At 41.3% G+C, this 19489-nt stretch overlaps 2 protein-coding genes across 2 annotated transcripts in view; both read left to right on the top strand.

The window, feature by feature from the left end:
• The window catches only part of LOC124287096 (spermine synthase-like), a 14323-nt gene extending 10518 nt beyond the window's left edge, over positions 1–3805 (top strand). The window contains exons 6-8 of the mRNA XM_046723575.1: positions 1605–1690; positions 2443–2552; positions 3728–3805. Of these exons, the coding sequence (XP_046579531.1) occupies positions 1605–1690; positions 2443–2552; positions 3728–3770 (239 nt within the window). The 3' untranslated portion in view covers positions 3771–3805. The remainder of the gene's footprint in view (positions 1–1604; positions 1691–2442; positions 2553–3727) is intronic.
• A 7795-nt stretch (positions 3806–11600) lies between these two features.
• On the top strand, positions 11601–15286 carry LOC124287042. Its single transcript, XM_046723510.1, has 3 exons — positions 11601–11830; positions 13370–13742; positions 14106–15286. The coding sequence occupies exons 1-3, from the start codon at positions 11660–11662 to the stop codon at positions 14195–14197; spliced, it is 636 nt and encodes a 211-aa protein (XP_046579466.1). The 5' UTR covers positions 11601–11659; the 3' UTR covers positions 14198–15286.
• The last annotated feature ends 4203 nt before the right edge of the window (positions 15287–19489 follow it).

Here is a 19489-nt window from a genome sequence, read left to right as displayed (position 1 = left end):
GTTAGCCAAACAAAAAATTACGATAAAACATTGCGTGACTCATTAACCAGTTTGTAATGTACTGAACCACTTATCAGCCCACTCTGCTGTTTAGATTCCTGATACAATAACATTAATTCATTTCATTGTTTGTTTTAATAACCCAAATAGAAAAGGAAATGTCACATGTCATTTTTTTCTGAATTTTGATAATAATTTTGTTGTTACAAATAAAATGTTAAAGAGATGTTACTTCTCATACATCTAAGTTAAATATGTTTACATGATTTAACTTAGATAAGGGTGATTCAGTTAAATCACAGGTTTCCGTTTATCATGGGTTGAAAACAAACATGATGCAACTTTAACCCCCTTAATGCTGACGGAGGCGGAGGGGTAGCCTAATGGTTAAAGCGCCCGCTCGTCACGCTGAAGACCTATGTTCGATTCCCCACATGGGTACAATGTGGGAAGCCCATTTCTGGTGTCCCCCGCCGTGATATTGCGGCTAAAAGCGGCGTAAACCAAACTCATTCACTCAATTAATTCTGACATACATAGAAGTATAACCGGGATCCTGAAGTGTCCAAGGGACGCAACTCTGTACGGTAAACTGCGGCACCCTATATCGGGGTTTGATCACAGTTCAGCACTGATACAAAGTGGGCATATCTCATATACCTTTTGGTTTTGTTTGTTTGTTTAACACCGACGCACGCAGCGGTATTTCAGCTGTATGACGGCCGTTTGTAAATAATCGAGTTAAATCCCAATCCAGTGATTGACATCATGAGCATCGATCTCCGCGGGTCTGACCACCTGATCCTGCCAGTGACAGGCATGGGCTGCTAAAGATCATTTCCAGCTCTAATCTTCACAGGGCAACCTGAGGTCATATACTGAATATAAATGTCTGATTGAAATACTAAAATATTGTTCAAAATATTAATCAAAAGTCACTGTTCACAACTTCAAAATATCTGATTTAAGTGAGTGAGTGAGTTTAGTTTTACGCCGCACTCAGCAATATTCCAGCTATATGGCGGCGGTCTGTAAATAATCGAGTCTGGACCAGACAATCCAGTGATCAACAACATGAGCATCGATCTGCGCAATTGGGAACTGATGACATGTGTCAACATCTGATTAGAACCAAATCATGAAGGACTGACTGAGTTTGGTTTTTACGCCGCTTTTTAGCAATATTCCAGCAACATCACGACGGGGGACACCAGAAATGGGCTTCACACATTGTGCCCATGTGGGGATTCGAACCCGGGTCTTCGGCGTGACGAGCCAACGCTTTAACCATTAGGCTACCCCACCGCCCCAAATCATGAAGGAAGCAAGTTTTCATGTTGATAGTTTATTTGTTTCTGAACGCCGCACTCAGCAATATTCCAGCTTCGTGGCGGCGGTCTGTAAATAATCTAATCTGGACCAGACAATCCTATGATCAACATCATGAGCATCGATCCTGTTAGTCGCCTCTTACGACAAGCATGGGTTGATGAAGACCAATTGTAACCCGGATGTTCACGGGTGAAAATGGATTAATGCCCTAAAATAAAATCCGGAAATCAATATGGTGATAGAATGTCTTAATTCCTGGAGTTATCTTGCAGGGTTTGAGTACGATTTCGTCACATCCAGTGTGATTCTGGAGTTGAGCATCAGAGTTCTCTCCCCTGAAGGGAAGTATTTAGCACGGGTGAGTACTTCGTTATTTGTAGAAAAAGCCAGATAAATATGTTTTCCCTTCATGAGAAGATAGTTACAACGCCCTGAACTATTTGAGCTTACAGAAAAGGGTTTTGACTAAATTCCATCTTGCTGTGTGCTGTGTTGCAGCTTTTTTATTGTGGTTTCTAAATAATCGAGTTTGGACCCAACTTCCGGTGACAGATATTATGATATTTCAACATTTTGGTGATCCATTTCGCTTCCCTTTAAATACGTTTTCTTTATGTCACCGTAAGTGAATTTTAAATTTTAAGGATTCTAGATCAGAGAACAAAAACGGTCATTTACTTTTCCCAGACCGTGTCAGTTTTAAACAAAGATTTAGAATCGATCAAAGTTCTTCTAACGCTTCTATAAAACAAGGGAAAACATTACGCCTTTTGGCACTGAAGCTGTTTGCAATCACACATAGATGACGTTTTGGAAAATATAGTATTTGTATTGTTTTTGAACGCAGCTACATGAGTCCTATATTCTCAAAATCACCTAAGCGGTTCCTTTTTTGAAGAGTGTAGTATTACAAAAACAAAAAACAAAAAACAAAAAAAAGCACTAAGAAATATTTCTTGAGTGCTGTACAGTCAATTGTTTTGGATATCGCTGGGACATGCAAGAGCCAAATGAAAGGTATAGATTATTTTGCCCTTGTATATATTGTGTAAATGTCAGTATAACTGGACGCTTCGTAAATAGTATGTTCATCTTATTGTATTAACACAGGGAAATACGGCCAGCTCTACAGAATACGGGCGTGAGACCAAGAAGAGCCTTCAACGAATGGGCCTGGAGTACAACATTTTAACAAAATATGTCCCTTCTTTTCAAGAAATGTATCCTTCAAACAAAACAGGGCCAATGTATGTGTATATAAACACAAACACAATGTGTGCAAGTCACAATCAAAATATAAACGTTTTTTTGTATAAAAATTTAAATGGAAAGCTTGATTATGAGGTTGACCTGATACTTAATTACTGTTTATACAGTCATGTATATCTTAAATAAGCTTTCACCTTTAATGATTATTTCCAACACTTTATTCAATTGGTCACTGTGTGAGTATGAGTTTTACTTCGCACTGTTCCATCTGCATAAAAATAATCATTTAAATAAACCGAGTCAAGGTCAAACAAACCAGTGGTTGATATAATGAGCAACGGACCATTATGAATCCTACCCACCGACCGTGATCACCCCATCCAGTTTAGACGCCACTGAGCACAACCCGTTGATAGGTTGTGTATTAGCTTTAGGTTTTATGACACATTCGTAACTACTTGTGTCATTCCGGCAAACCGGATGGCGAGTCGTACCCCTCTCGTGGCCATCTTCACGACTGGGCCTTGTCTAAGCGCAAACGGGCACTGAGATGAAAATAGTCTAGTGTTATATTTCCATGGAAAAATAACTCTGAATTTCCAAACATGGCTATGTAATATCCCATATCCCGTGGGCAAAAGAGCTATGCAGTCATTCCCTTCGTAAAGATGTTTCAGTGTTCAGTTCAAAGTTTATATTTAAATTGTGCTTTGCATAATTTACCGAAGATTCCAAGTTCGACCGTGCCGCCATTTTCATGCTTCGAAATGCGTTTTACTACGCGCAGTTTGATTGGTTTGCCACGATTCTTGCAATAATGGCGTACTATACAGGTACGAGTCTTCTTGTCACGGAAAGAGGCGAGTAGTTACGAATGTTATTGACAATGACGCCTCAGCATATTCTGTGCTATACAGAGTTGCACCCCTTTGGCGAGTCATTGGTTCGAGCAGGGATACTCTGCAACTTATAGAGTCTCCCTGGTTCGAGTAACGATTCGGCCAGAGAATAACTTTCTCAGTTTGTTTTAGAACCATGGGTCTTAAAAAAGGCGGGTTTACGTCAAGGTTATGTTATACCATGGGTTTTCTTCTCACAAGCGGACATGCGTTGAGCGACATGAAATACTGTTCAAATGGGCGTAAACCCCAACTCACAATCAATTTGTAGCCTTAACTCCAAACAGGTATTGTTTCATTGAAGCGTGGAAGGAGAAGACCCCATCATAGACAGCACCGAGAAGGTTTTGTTGATTTATTCCAGAAAGAAAGGACGTCCTTGCAATACGAAACTACAACGAAGTCAGCAAGACTCCCTTCGCCATCCATGGCGCTATTGGGAGTTTGTGCAATACGCGTCAGCACTTCAGGTTGTCCCAGGCCTGACTGCTGCGCATCATCTATGCGCACCTGACTACTGCGCATCATCTATGCTCAGACTGCTACGTATCATCGATGCGCAGGCGTCATCTATGCGCAGCAGTGATCCCAGGGGAAACCTGGAGGACATAATCGGAATCATTCCTTTCAGAACCACTCGTGTTATTCGTACTTGTCTGTTGCCGAGTGTGTTCTTTGGTCAGTTTACGGAAAAGGGCGAATAGTGACGAATATTTTTTCTCTCATTTTTTTCTGATATACACAGGGGCGGATACAGCTTTTTTGAGAAAGGAGGGGTGCACACTATTGAGAAAGGTGGGATGCACACTTCATTTTCACGAGAGTTTCAATGGTCATTTAATAAAATTTCAGGAGAAAAGGGAGGGTGCGCACCCCTGCACCCGCCCACCCCCCCACCACCACCACCCCTCTGGATCTGCCTATGTATACAGACGAGGCAGATGGACAACCTCCCCGAGTGTCTTATAAGGGAGCAGCATTTTTTTTTGTAGCACTTTGCCTCCATGATCAAAAGTTGTGTCCGTTGGTTTTCAAAAAAAAAAAACAAGAAAAAAATCCTGACACAAACTTCTGTAACTTTCATTCTGCTATATTTTGCATGTTTAGAAGCTGCTATGGGAAATCTGCATCTGAAAAAGAAGAATAGACCTGCCTTAAAAAACTATCTTATTCTGTTGGGTTTTATTATTCAGGAAGTAAATATATTATACAGCAAAATCATTTGTTGTCAAATTTCCAGATTTTGAATCCATAACACAAATTGTATTGCAAATAAAAGCAGCAGAGAAAAACAAAGAATTGCAGAAAAGAACATCGAAATAGATCGAATCAAATATCACTGCCACAAAGTAAGATCCCACAATCAAATGTTTCTTTACTCTTTATTATATTAGTGCATCAATAAATGAAATGCTGAGAAATATGAATAATACCCATGGCTGTAGCCTTCTTGTGAATTTTCGCTTGTTCTATATAACTACAGCCTTTCATCCTAGCCCTGACACAGACAGAAAGCAACTGAATGAGCAGTCGGTAGGTCCTGAGTTCGAGTCGGCGAATAAAATATTTTCGGATAGGCGGCCAAATTACAGTCGGTCGGGCGATGAGAAACACAGGAATGTTGTCCTAATATCAGATGTGTCACCTATATTTAAAACCCCGCGGTTTGATAAGTGTATATGTCATATAGGTCACCCTGGTCAGATCAGCCAAAATCATCCTTCCAATTTTTTACAGTTTGTAAACTGTAATAACCAGTGTCTTGAGTGTAAATGGCCCGTGAAGATCCGGGTTAGAATTGATCTTCAGTAACCAAAGCTTGTCGTAAGAGGGGACTAACGGGATCGGGTGGTCAGGCTCGCTGACTTCGTTGACACATGCATAGAAATAGAGAAGAACTCTGTTTCTATGACACGTCATCAGTTCCCAGTCGCACAGATCGATGTTCATGCTGTTGATCACTGGATTGCCTGGTCCAGTCTCGATTATTTACAGACCACCGCCATATAGCTGGAAAATTGCTGTGTGCGGCGTAAACCTAAGCTCACTCACTCACTCACTTGAGTGTAAGTTGTAGAACTAACTAGCTTCAGTGGTAGAGAAAATTGGCGGGCATTTAAATGTGACTTAATGGTCTGCAAAGCATTGTGATGCAATTTCATTGAACGGTACCTGATATGCAGTGGTCGCTTTTGCATGAATATCTCAATTTTATATTTCATGGAGTGAAAACACCTAGACTATGATCGTTTAGGTGCTTCCCATGTTTACACTTTGTGTTTTATCATATATTTTGCAACTAGAATTTGATTTGTTATTCTACCGTTGCGTTGCAAAAAATGTCCGGTTCTGGCTAGTTTATCCAGCCTCATGTCTGATCTGCCGAACATATTTGTGAATGTTCACAAAACATATTTATGCACAGAAATATTAATATTTATTACCTACGAGGGCGAACATATCGGGGTTCATATTTTTCATACGAAGCCCTACTAGTGCAAAATATCACTTTGTCATGGTGACGTGACGTCATGAACAATGCTATGCGGCGACGGCGGGTAGCCAGCCTGAGTTTGAAAGTATATTTGGGTTTATTTTCCTCCATTTGACGACTTCGGTAATAAACAGAATATTATATTCGTGCCCATATCATACTCTCGCTCGGGAAATACCAACATTTAAGCACTCGTGTCGTAAACATAGTATGACATGGGCACTCATATAATATCCTCTATAAAGTAATCAGATGGTCAGCCAATAATATTCCACGTAAAGGTATGGCCAAGGAAGCAAATGGCTATCTTCTGTTATTTAATCACTAACAACATAGAGGCATTGGCACGTCCACTAAAACAGATGTATGCATATTTTATATTTTGGGATTATATTTTCTCAGCTTTGGAATCCGTTTAGAGTCCCTTAAAACATTGTTCTGTTTTCTGTTGTCCCAGATATGCTTGCTTCTTTCAAACAAGAGTGATAAACGAAAGGAGTGCGAAACCGGGCTTTCCAGAAGCGCTCGTAAATCTCCAACAAATTTACCAGCGTGACCACGGCCTGGATCATTTCAACTCAGTATGATATCGCACAAACTGAGTTATGTTTAAACAAAGTAAACAGAATATTTTAGGCCTGACAATTAGCCTGACACTAAATATAACCGTGTCATGCTATTTGTCCATGTATACCTTGTGTGGCGGTCGTCACTTTTAGCCATCTTATTTCTTATTAACGTTATATCTTATTCTCTTTTCTTCACACAGCTCTCCGTCATGAATTAACAATTCCTCTGATAGTTCCTCTGCGAACTTAGACCCCCACCCCCAAAAACAAAATGAAAGATGCATGGTCATATTATGTCAACAATGTCCTCACCACGTTGATTCGTAAATATTAAACTTAATTCAAAAATATAGAAACTAAATTCAAATTGAAGAAAACCGCGCAGAAATCAGATGCTATTCGCAATTACCTTTGAGTGAATTTGGCAGACCCTCAGAAACGTCAGGGTGTAAAAACACGAACAGTGTTTTTTTATTCTCCATTCGGAGCTGCCCATCACATTCATTTTTGAGATACAGAATCAGTTATCTAATCGGAATAAACGAGCTTCCACTTCACACATCATTGCTTCTTTGTTGAAATGTGGTGCTACAGCAACCGTAAGTTGTTGTTAGGTATCTGTTAACACCATCATTGCGTAGATAGATGCTCATGATGTTGATCACTGGATTGTCTGGTCCAGCCTCGATTATTTACAGACCGCCGCCATTTAGCTGGAATATTTATGAGTGCGGCGTAAAACGTAACTCACACACTCATGTTAACACCATCTCTTTTGTGATATGTTCGGAGATATTTCACTGTTATTTGACGATGGCTGCCTCGAGTAGCTTTATCGACGGCCATATTGCCTACTGTGATATCAATTATATATATCACGTTTTGTCTACCTTTTCTATATTTCCTTATTATAATTTTTGAACAATAAACAGTTTTCACGTTATTGTCTCTATGTTTCATGTTCGTGAGCTAAGCCGAAATTAGCACTGCGTTCAAGTTTGTTGAAGATGGTGTGCGTGAGAAGTGGAGCGTGTGTGTGTCGCTGCTTGTACTAGTCCTTACTAATGTAGGTTTTATTGTGGGAGACGTATTATAACACAACACGGACGCACACTCAGACACAATATATCGAACCCTTGTCCTTGTCTTTGCCCCTAATTCCAAGGGTCGCGTCCGGCGTGTGCTGAATAGATCCTTCTCCTATTTCAAGTGAAAGTTTTTATCAAAACAATTCAAAGGCTTAATAGCAGAAAGATATTAAAATAAAATTGATATTCATGATATCAATTATATCCTTTATTATTGCATAATATCCAAAGACAACTACGTGTTTAGCCCATTCTCTACTTTCAGGTGTTCTTGTTGTTGTTTAACGCCGCACTCAGCAATATTTCAGCCATACTGCGGGATCATATCTCCACACTGAGATCAACACCACAATAGAGTGGGTAAGTGAGTATGGTTCCACGCCGTTTTAGCAATATTTCATCAATGTCACAGAGACACCAGAAATGGGCTTCACACATTGCTCTCATGTGGGGAATCGAACCCGGGTCTTCGGCGTGACGAACGAACGCTTTAACCACGGGGGTGCCCAGCCCCTCCATAACAGAAGGGAGATAGGACACACCGACTAAGCTGGGAGTAGCCCTGGGTCTAGATTTTCGAAGCTCTCTTAGCTTTAGGATAGTCGGAAGTTTATGTTAATGTATGAAACTTACGACTATCTTAGCGCTAAGAGAGCTTCGAAAAATCTAGGCCATGGAGTCCCTGGAGACCAATTCTAACCCAAATATTCATGGGCTGGTTGTATCTTTTGGCTATGGGGGCGGTGGGGGAGCCTAATGGTTAAAACGTCCGCTCGTCACGTCGAAGACCCGGGTTCGAATCCCCACATGGGTACAATGTCTGAAACCCATTGCTGGTGTCCCCGCCGTGATATTGCTGCAAAATTGCTAAAGCCGCGTAAAACCATTCTCACTAACTCTTTGGGCTGGTTGTATCTTTGTCTGGGTGTCCCAACTCTACGAGCAAATTCGCGGACATGTCCTTCAATATATTACACTTTTGCAGGTTTTCTTTTTTATTGCCCGAATAGAAAATGTTTCTGGGGTTTCTCAGATGCAAATATCAATATTTTCAAGGTCCCTTAAGATAATTCTGTCTAAGATCACAAAATTAACTTACATGAAACAGGCCTTTCTGTTGTGTACAGGACGAGCCTAGGAGAGAGTGATTAAATGTATGTTCGTGTAAGAAAGGAATGTGATTGCTTCAATGGTAAGGGCTTTTCAAACAAAATAATTTTCTTCGAAACGAAGGGGAGTGTCCATGATCAAACGTCAACAGGATACCTATGAGAATATTTACCCAGCCTTGTCGGAGCCGGGTAGTTACTTCGAAATCCTTGCATATTTTACATTTTTTCGGTGGGGTGTTTTGATACTAAGGGGGTGATTTTTCGTGAAGGGAGTGATTCGACCCTCAGGTGGGAGTAGTCTGATCCTAGCATAATTTCACTTTAAAGTATTTAAAAGTATATCAGTTCTAGGATGAGGTCACACTTGTGTAAAGCTACCTTCGGACCTTCTTGAGTCTATTTGTTTGTTTGTTTGTTGTTTAACGCCACATTCAGCAATTTTCCTGTTATATGGCCGCGGTCTGTAAATAATCGAGGCTTGATCAGACAATTCAGTGATCAACAGCAGAGCCTCGATCTCTACATTTGGGATACGATGCCATGTGTAAAACCAAGACAGGGAGTCTGACTACCCGATCCTGTTAGTCGATTTTACGACAAGCATGGGTTGGTGAAGACCAATCCTAACACGGATCTTTGATGGCACTTGAGTGTAATTAAAGGGAGCGATGTCGTCTTGTCACATGGTAGATCAGTCCTCCACGGGATACCCGGTAGTTACCGGGTAGATCAGATAAGAGTCCTACTCTCATTCAAAACCGACTTTTAACGCATCACTGAAAATATCCGACTCCGCTATTTATACAAATTCTTTACCCCGCAGCGATACGGTTGCAATGCTACAAAGGAGAAATGGCGAACCGTTATTTGTTTTGCTGTACAAATACCATGTCACAATTCCCTTACCTAGTAACACGGATGTAATTATATAACTATTACAATAACATTCGATGATGGTGTGATCGACTTTCTCAGAATACATTCAGATTCAATGGTGGCCGACAAATCCACGTCACTTTCCTTCCGGTGCGTTAGCTATTTATTTGTTCCCTGTGAAAATACACACACAAAGAGGATGGGCACATGACTGTGGAAATTTAACGTATTTTGAATCCTCGAATTTACACATTTCGGGAATAGGCCTTGAAATAAAGTTATGTATGAGAATTACTTGAAATAAAGAAGCCCTTAATTATGAATGAAACCTCATATCTAAGAACCACCTTCGTGGTCTTGCGGATAATTCTGCCCGAGTGAGTTTGGTTTTACACCGCTTTTAGCAATATTCCAGCAATTTCACGGCGGGGGACACCAGAAATGCGTTTTGCATTGTACCCATGTGGGGAATCGAACCCGGGTCTTCGGCGTGACGAGCGAACGCTTAACCACAAGGTTACACTACCGCCGTTCTGCCCGAAGAGCGTATGTTTGGCGGTTCGATCTCCGCCCGTTTCATGCCAAATGGTGATGTGGATTTTTGTTATCCTGCCTGGCACTCTGTATTCAGGGGATAAAACAAGGAGTCTGTATACTGCTGTGGCGTGCCTACCACTCACCCAATAAAGGATCACTTGAATGAAGATCATGCCGGGCGATCTTCTTTTGACGCCATTTGTTTCAAGGGCCCGTAACTCCAACTTCTACAAGGGAGGTAATCAGAACATAAGCGACGTTAACACAGCGTTGTCTCCCTTAGACTACTAAAATATCTAATTTAGAAATCTATATGAAATCCTATGAAAGGGGATAAATATTTCTACGCCACACTGAGTACGAGTGGAAAATTCATGTTTAACTGGGGTCATTGATATCTAAGTGAACTGGGGGGCTCGTCTCACCGAAGACGGAGGTTTGATTCCCTACATGGGCACAATGTGTGAACCCCATTTCTGGTGGAACCCAATTGTAGCGCTAAGGTGATCGTAACTCCCACCCTTTAACATAGACTTACGACAGTCGTGGCGCTACGATAGATCGCTTTGTGAAACGGGCCCCTGGAATATTGCGAAGGGTGTCCTTGAGCCTCACTCACTCACTTTCAGTGAACTTACGCATTAAATCCCAATTTGTATAGTACTTTCAAAAGTGTATGTTTTTGGACGTGCATCAGTTAAACGATAGACAGCGTGCATATAGCACATTTAAGATGTTGAAATTAGCCGGAGATATTTGCACGCCTTGACTTATTAAAAGTTAATGCATATCGGTTTTTTGTTTGGTTTGTTTTATGTTTATCGCCGCACTCAGCAATATTGATCCAGTGATCAACATCATGAGCATCGATCTACGCAATTGAGATACAACGACATGTGTCAACCAAGTCAGCGAGTCTGACCACCCGATCCCGTTAGTCGCCTCTTATGACAAGCATGGGTTACTGAAGACCAATTCTAACCCGGATCCTCACGGGTTAAAGCATATCGGTGCGTGCGATCGTGCGTTCGTGCGTGCGTGCGTGCGTGCATGCGTGTGCTTTCCTTGCAAATACGTCGCAAAAAATGCTTTACGCAATTCATTATGCTTCAACCAATAAAAAACAAAGGAAATGACTGCCAGAACAAATACAATATTTCGTGATGTTCTACTTTTTATTGTATTTTGATTATGTCAATTTTAATTGTAAACTATCCAGTCTCTATACAGTATAAAATGAATTTTAAAAATAAAAGCCAAGAGGGTCTTTAAATTTCAGTCCGATCATGATATCAGCATATTTCGCAATCACACGATTTATCCGGTACTTGACCACAAACAGGATTTAGATTCGAAAATAGGTTCTAAACTTGTCACTGTCATCGGATCTTAACTATGATATGTTGAAATTTGAAATCAAAGTATACTTACTCACCCCAGTCTATTGTGTGCCATGGGTATATATAAGCCTTATGGCCAGGACCTACCCCATTCGGAGAGGTTTCCAAAGTTGTCTTATTGTATCACTAATCACCGCTTTGACATGGATATTACACCTCTTGTAATATTGTTGGTTGTCGCTGGTCAGATTGAAGTCATCCGTTGCCATGGTTACATGTTTGAACCTCCTGCACGTTCTAGTATGTGGCGGCAAAACATCGCCGGAGCCGTCGTCAACTACAACGACAACGGCTTATTTTGCGGTGGGTTTGGGGTAAGTTTTTAAGGTTTTTCTTTTCCATTGTAGTCAAGTGGGTAGAGTGTCTGCCTGTAGGGAGGAAGGTCGATGGTTCGGTTCCCAAGTCGCATCATACGCATCATACTGATGGTCACCCTGCCAGTCAGTTCCTGGGCATCTGTTCTGCAACAAGAAAATCGGCTAAACAATAGTGTTGGGAATTGGTTAAAATCTTATAATTGATGATTGGTTCATTACAACCGATCAATCATCGAAAAGAATTGGTTAGCGTAATTAATGAAATTTGTTAATGCACATAAAAATAAGGAAAAACATGTAGTTCTTTGGGTGTTTTGGCAATATTTCACATCTTTAAAGGATGACTTACATTTCTTGGAGTCTTTCAGATAAATTCAATCATGAGTTGAAACAGGCTTGTAGTGCTTATGAAATGTAACAGACAAAACCAACCTTGTTGAAAATATTGTTAATGAAAACAAGTGTTCCAGAATTGTTTGTGCTCGATTATGAGAAAACATGATCGATTGTTTAGTCGTTTAGTCACTGCGACCAATCTTCGATTATTTCAATTAATCGGACCACCACTACTTAACAAGGAGTAGGTACAGGGGTCCTACTCTAGAACCCCGGGGATACAAGCAGAGGGTACAGGGAATCTGTTCTACCCTAGACTCATCAGAGTGATAACCATGAAATACACGGCCTGGTTTCAGTTTATTTTATTACTCCTGGCTGCTTTTGTGTCAGGAAGGCGTGGAACGTGACGCATGCTATTTAAAAATGGTTTGTCTGGTTCAGACTCGATCACCTACTGCCTAATTTGATGCACCCAGGTTATTTTTGTTATGTCCTTGTGTATATAATTTCTTTGCACTAGTCACTCAGAAACGTTTGGCACGGGTGACCGAGACGTTTTAGGTGCCGACATAAGTGTGTCCCTTACAAACGCAGAAACCGAATTGTGGGTTCGAATCCCAGATTCTCTCTGATCTCCTTTCAAGGTTTAGAAGCACAATATCTACGCCCGTAATTTATACACCAAAGAAGTAGAAATTAAGTGAGTGAGTTGGGAAATGGAATGCCATTCATGATATATCATCAGTACATCAGGTTTATAGACTCCGGCTAGATAAGAAGATTGGGTGGTAAATATGGCAGCTGAAACCAGTACCCAAGGTCTGTTTCACAAAACGATCTCAGAGCTGAGACTGTCATAATTCAATGTTAGAGTATAGAGAGGGTGGGTGAGTCATGTTTTATGCCTCTTGAAGCAATATACCAGCAATACCAAGATGTGGGCACAAGACTGACTGACTGAATTATGTTTTACGCCGCTTTTAGCAATATTCAAGCAATATATCAGGGCGGGGGACACCACAAATGGGCTTTACACATTGTACCCATGTGGGAGTAAAAATTAAGACCGGTATTACTTTGGACATTCGTCTCACAAGGAAATGACCGTGACATACTTTTGAAGAAAAACCCGTTAATTAATCAAATATATATCTGTATATGCACCTGATAGAAACATTTATTTGCCATGTGTTCCAGGTACTGTGGACCGTCAACAACGGTAAATGCGGCATTTGTGGGGACCGATGGGACAGTCTTCCACGCGATAACGAGGCCGGTGGAAAGTTCGCCAAGGGTATAATCGGACGCCGTTACACCGCCGGAAGTAGCGTCGCAGTTAAGATAAACCTGACAGCCAATCACAAAGGCTACTTCGAATTCCGGTTGTGTGAAAACAATGACGTCACCAGGCCAGCTAGCCACGAATGCTTCGACCAACATATATTAAAGATGGCGGACGGGAGAACAAGATATGACCTTACCGCGGGAACTGGTGTGAAGGTCGTCCAGGTGTCACTTCCGGCTGGGGTCAGATGTCAACAGTGCATATTGCAGTGGAAGTATAATACAGGTAAAAGATCATTTACCCCCTTGCAACTTCTTGTATTTCTCCGGACTAAAGGTACTGACAACAAAATGATTTATCGAAAAATTATATAAATATACCAATGTCTACTTCAATTAAGTTTAAGGGCCACCCGATTCTTTCATAATGCAAAATGTCTTCTAATCCTTGACGTCTTTTGACAGAACAATACAACCAGAGTGCATGTACCTTTTTGTATGTTATCATAATTTCAATCTGCGTCATCGTCAAGGCCTTACTTCCGGTTGTGAGTACAATTAAAGGGTATTATTGTGTAGACTTTCTTTGTTTTCATGTCAAATGTCACATATTTTCTCGTGACCGCAATCAATACATGCCATGTTTCAGGTAACTTCTGGGGATGCGATGCCTCTGGGTGCGGCCTGGGTCGGGGCAGACAGGAACAGTACTACAACTGTGCCGACATTGCCATCGTATAGTGGCCATCTGGGATATATCAACATCGTATAGTGGGCACCTGGGACATATCAACATGGTATAGTGGCCACGTGGGATATATCAACATCGTATTGTGGCCACCTGGGATATATCACCATCGTATAGTGGCCACGTGGGATATATCAACATCGTATAGTGGCCACGTGGGATATACCAAGATCGTATAGTGGCCACCTGGGATATATCAACATCGTATAGTGGCCACCTGGGATATATGAAGATCGTATAGTGGCCACCTGGGATATATCAATATCGTATAGTGGCCACTTTGGGTATATTAACATCGTTCTGGGACAATCTGGAATATATCAACATCGTATAGTGGCCACCTGGAATATATCAACCTCGTACACTGATAATCTGTCGTATATCACCATCTGTATAGCTAATAGTGACAATCTGTATATAGTATATATCAACATCAAATAGTGACAATATGGGAATATATCAACATTGTACATTGACAATCTGTCGTATATCACCACCTGTACAGCTAATAGTGACAATCTGTTGTATATATCAACATCAAATAGTGTCAATATTGGTATATATCAACATCGTACACTGACAATCTCTTGCATATATCAACACTGAATAATGACAATCTGTAGTACATATCAACATGGTATAGCGACCACTTACTGTATATCAACATCGTATAGGGACCACTTGGTACGTATCGACACCGTATAGTGACAGTTTGGAGTATGTCAACAGTGAGTGAGTGAGTTTGGTAAAACGCCACTTTATACAGTATTTTGTTTTGTCACATCGTGACAGCTTAATGTTGGAGAATAGCCCGAAGTGGTGCAGGTCAACTGCTTTGGTTGAAACAATCTGCAGTGACTGTCTTGATGTATATCGATATTGTACACCGGCATTCAAGTGTAACGGCTTGATATGGGTGAAAGTATTGTACAGCGAACACGTGAAATACATCACCAGCGTATAGAGACTACCTGGTCATCATGTATAATATATATCCAAGCTATATCTGAAGTTTCATCGCGCATAACATCCTCAGTAATCAATTGTAACATTTTTCATCAATTAAATAATTGTCTCACAAATGGGTTCGTTTTCTTATTGTTTGATATATACCTGAAAAGATTAACAGTATAATATGTATTAAATGTCTGGTTTGTTATTTAAACACTTCAAAACTAATCTTTAAAGACCGAGACGAGACAAGTAACGCGCTCGTTAACGCACATATTCGTGCAATCATGCAGAGTCACGCACTAGATCTGTAGAGGCTTTTCACCACTGGTTGAACTGCAAAGCAGTTGTGTTATTTTTACTAACTTTTAACGTCAGTCTCCATACATAGTTCTTTCTCCCTTGTCAGTCCTAGTCAGAACAGACCCATGAAGAGGCGATTTGGTTGACACATGTCACCGTATCCCAATTGCGAAGACCGCCTGCGTGGTGTAGTGGTTAGAGCGTCCGCCCGGAGAGCGGAAGGTCGCGGGTTCGATCCCCGACCGCGTCATACCAAAAGACGTAAATATATATGGTACTTGTTGGTCCCTGCCTGGCGCTCGGCATTAATGGGTACAACAAGGACTGGTCGGTTCGGAGTCAGTATAATGTGTCTGAGTGGGGTATTCATGCTTCACTGCGGCATGGTATCCCAGTGGGCTAGCACTATAAAACCAGCTTCAGTCTGGGCTAGTACAAGCAGCCGCACATACAACTACACACGCATGCACGTCGTCATATGAGCGAAATATTCTCAAGCACAATGTAAAACACAATTTCAACTCAACTCAACCCAATTGCGAAGATCGATGCTCATGCTGTTGATCACTGGATTGTCTGGTCCTGATTCCATTATTTACGGACCGCCGCCAAACAGCTGGAATATTGCTGTGTGGTGTTAAGTAACAAATAAACCCAGTAAGAATCAGTTCCCAGAAACCCATGCTGGTTGCAAGTGGGACAAGGTGGTCAGGTTTGCTGACCCGGTTGATCCCATGTGATCGTAATTGCTTGGAGCTGTCTTCAGATCTTCGAGCACGTATATATCGGAGTAAAATATCACATTTAGATGAGAATACAAATCACACGCACTCCCCAGAAGGTCCTGTTAGAACTCGTCTTAAGCAACCCGCGTGTGTGGTATAAGGCGATTAACGGGATCTGGTGGTGAAGCTCGCTAAACTTATTTGGGGCGTCATCGCATCCCAGTTTCATATGTCGGTGCTCATGATGTCAACGGCGACAAACGGGATCGGGCGGTCAGGCTCGCTGACAGGGTTGACACATGTCATCGGATCCCAATTGCGTGGATCGATGCCCATGCTGTTGATCACTGGATTGTCTGGTTCAGACTCGTTTATTTACAGACCGCCGCCATATACCTGGAATATTGCTGAGTGCGGCGTAACACTAAACCCGCACACTCATAAGGGTACCCGTGAAGATCCGGGTTAGAATTGATCTTCAGTAACCCATGCTTGTCGTAAGAGGCGACTAACCGGATCAGGTGGTCAGGCTCGCTGACATGGTTGACACATGGCATCGGATCCCAATTGCGTGGATCGATGCTCATGCTGTTGATCACTGGATTGTCTGGTCCAGACTCAATTATTTACAGACCGCCGCCATATATAGCTGGAATATCGCTGAGTGCGGCGTAAAACTAAAGTCACTCACTCATGATGTCAACCAACTTTATTTACTCCTTAGACTCGACCATCTTCGGGCATCCACTACACAGCGGTAATACGTGAACAAACAACCTACATCTCAACATAAATATCCAAGAAGAAATAAATAAATAACAACAGACAACAGGAGTGTGAGATTTTATTCAATGATAATAACAAAGCAAATTGAGAATTCTCTGCAATACCAACATGACATGACATGTACTAGATTACTGACTATTCACATACCTCTGTACCTACTTGCCGCAACCTCCGACAGATAACGTTGTATCTAGATTAAAAACTATCAGTACAAAAGGTTTCTTGTGAAAGCTAACTGAGCAATATGCTAATTCCTAATTTACTTACAGATCCTGAAATGTGTTTCTTGGCTATGACGTGTGTACACTTCAGTTAGTTCTGAGGTTCAGAAATTGTCATTGGCCGAAGCTACCGAAACGATAACTTTCTGGTAATGACAGGACGAGTGTCGTATTTAGGGAAAGGGTTTCACTTCGATTTGTTCCTATTTTATACTGTCATACAATTTACTAGTTTAATATTTGCCTCTGGTCATAAATTGTTTCGTCACAAATTATTTTATATTTTATGGATTCGAACAACATTTGCAGTGACGTTGTTTTTTAAAAACAAATAAAAGCAAAACAGACTAATTTGAAGTTCCATTTGGTCTGTTTCACTGTCAGTTTATTTGTTCAGTTTTGGGCATAAAAAATGACCCAATGTTTACATGCGGCAATGATTTACATAGCTCACAGCTGGCCTCGTGCCTTCAGATTTTGTTTCGTTTTTAAGAATTGACCTGTATGCATACTGTTTAAATCTGCATCCAAAAGAGTACACACAGATTTTACTTTGGTACCCCCATAAACGCAAAAAGATATTGAAATAATTTCATATTAACAAACAAATCAACAATAACAATTTCACTGCATATGTACAAAGACATTTAAAAATGTAGACCACAGAACGAAATCGGTAACATCGATCAGGCCAGAGAATCATAAACGTCAAATTTCCAAGTTACAAGTAACATTCATACTTTATTCTCACACCGGCGTATAACCATGGTGTTCTTGCAAGAAAGATTCTGTTAAGGGGCAAGGGTGGGAATTGGGTGTGTTCGCGTCACAACAAAAGAGCCCTTTTTGATTTGCCGGAATTTTAAAATCTGGATTTAGAAGTGACAAGCTTGTAAAACTGACAAAGCCTATTTTTGCTACGCTCCTGAGACAACGCTCTTGAAGTGTTTTTGACAAATAAACCGTTAAAAACATATAAGACAGCAACGCGTACGTTCGTACCGAACATGGGTTTATATCGAGGCACACCCGGACCCAAAATAATTCTGCACCTTTTGCACGTGCCTGTAAGGTCGTGTTTCGAGCTGCGCTCTGATGAAGAACAGTCGTCTGAATGTTCAACGAAGGTATGCTTTTGAGCCAGAATACAGCCCATTTTTGGTGTCCCCCGCCGTGATATTGCTGGAATATTGCTAAAAGCGGCGTAAAACTGTACACACTCACTCACTCACTACGATTGTGTCAAACCTGGGATAACTCGAAAGATTTACTAATCTTCGACACAACGGCGATCGACAGTAATACCTACTTTAGGCTACTACTTTCCAAGCGACATGTTCTTTATGTAATTCATGTCCCCCGCCGAGATATTGCTGGAATATTGCTAAAAGCGGTGTAAAACCATACTCACTCACTCTTTATGTAATTCTTTACCAACGTGGTATCAATGGTATGTTCCTGGTTTGATCTACGAGTATCAAATGAGACAGCCAACAATTGGAGGTAATAACTGATTTAACACACATTAAACAATCCGTTTCAATCAGGCAATCTCAAGACCCGGGAGGTTTCTCAAGAAAGGTGTATGTTTGAGTGCAGATTTGAACAGTGAAATCGATGCATTTCTGCTTAAAATGAGAGGAATGACAGGTCAAGATGTCTTCCTTTTGCGAAACCTACGAGGGGCATGATGCATACAGACCTGTAAACATAATCAATAAATAACCCGAGATTCTAATTCCTGGCATGACCATGCCTTAGGGACCCACCTCTGTCACCAACAAGAAGTACAGTGAGTGAGTGAGTTTGGTTTTACGCCACACTCAGCAATATTCCAGCTACATGGCGGAGGTCTGTAAATAGCCGAGTTTGGACAAGACAATCCAGTGATCAACCGCATGAGCATCGCTCTACGCAGTTGGGATTCGATGACATGTGTCAACCAAGTCAGCGAGCCTGACCACCCGATCCCTTTAGTCGCCTCTTACGACAAGCATGGGTTACCGAAGATCAATTCTAACCCGGATCTTCACGGTTAGACTATGGTCAGAAGAAGCTCACAGTCAGTGTGTTCTGCCTGAGTGGGATATCTACCGCATGGTATCTAGTGGGCAAGCACTGTAAAACGATTTTACGACGCTTTATCACTACAATAATACTGAACACAACGTATCAACCCCGCTCCACCTTTCGTCCATTTTGAAAATAGTTCCGCTTGTCTCTTCCAAATGGGGGTGGTGGAGTAGCCTAGTGGTTGAAGCGGCCGCTCGTCACGCCGAAGACCCGGGTTCGATTCACC

This window comes from Haliotis rubra, unplaced genomic scaffold (assembly GCF_003918875.1).
Source record: "Haliotis rubra isolate DU_JTF1 unplaced genomic scaffold, ASM391887v1 Scf4, whole genome shotgun sequence".
Lineage (NCBI taxonomy): Eukaryota > Metazoa > Mollusca > Gastropoda > Lepetellida > Haliotidae > Haliotis > Haliotis rubra.
The sequence above is the reverse complement of the archived record's forward strand: the minus strand, read 5'-3'. Positions and strand labels throughout refer to the sequence as shown.

Coding starts and splice junctions, on each gene's coding strand:
- LOC124287042 (XM_046723510.1), top strand. CDS start 11,660: ATGGATATTACACCTCTTGTAATATTGTTGGTTGTCGCTGGTCAGATT. Junction 11,831..13,369: donor TATTTTGCGGTGGGTTTGGG/GTAAGTTTTTAA, acceptor CATGTGTTCCAG/GTACTGTGGACCGTCAACAA. Junction 13,743..14,105: donor GCAGTGGAAGTATAATACAG/GTAAAAGATCAT, acceptor GCCATGTTTCAG/GTAACTTCTGGGGATGCGAT.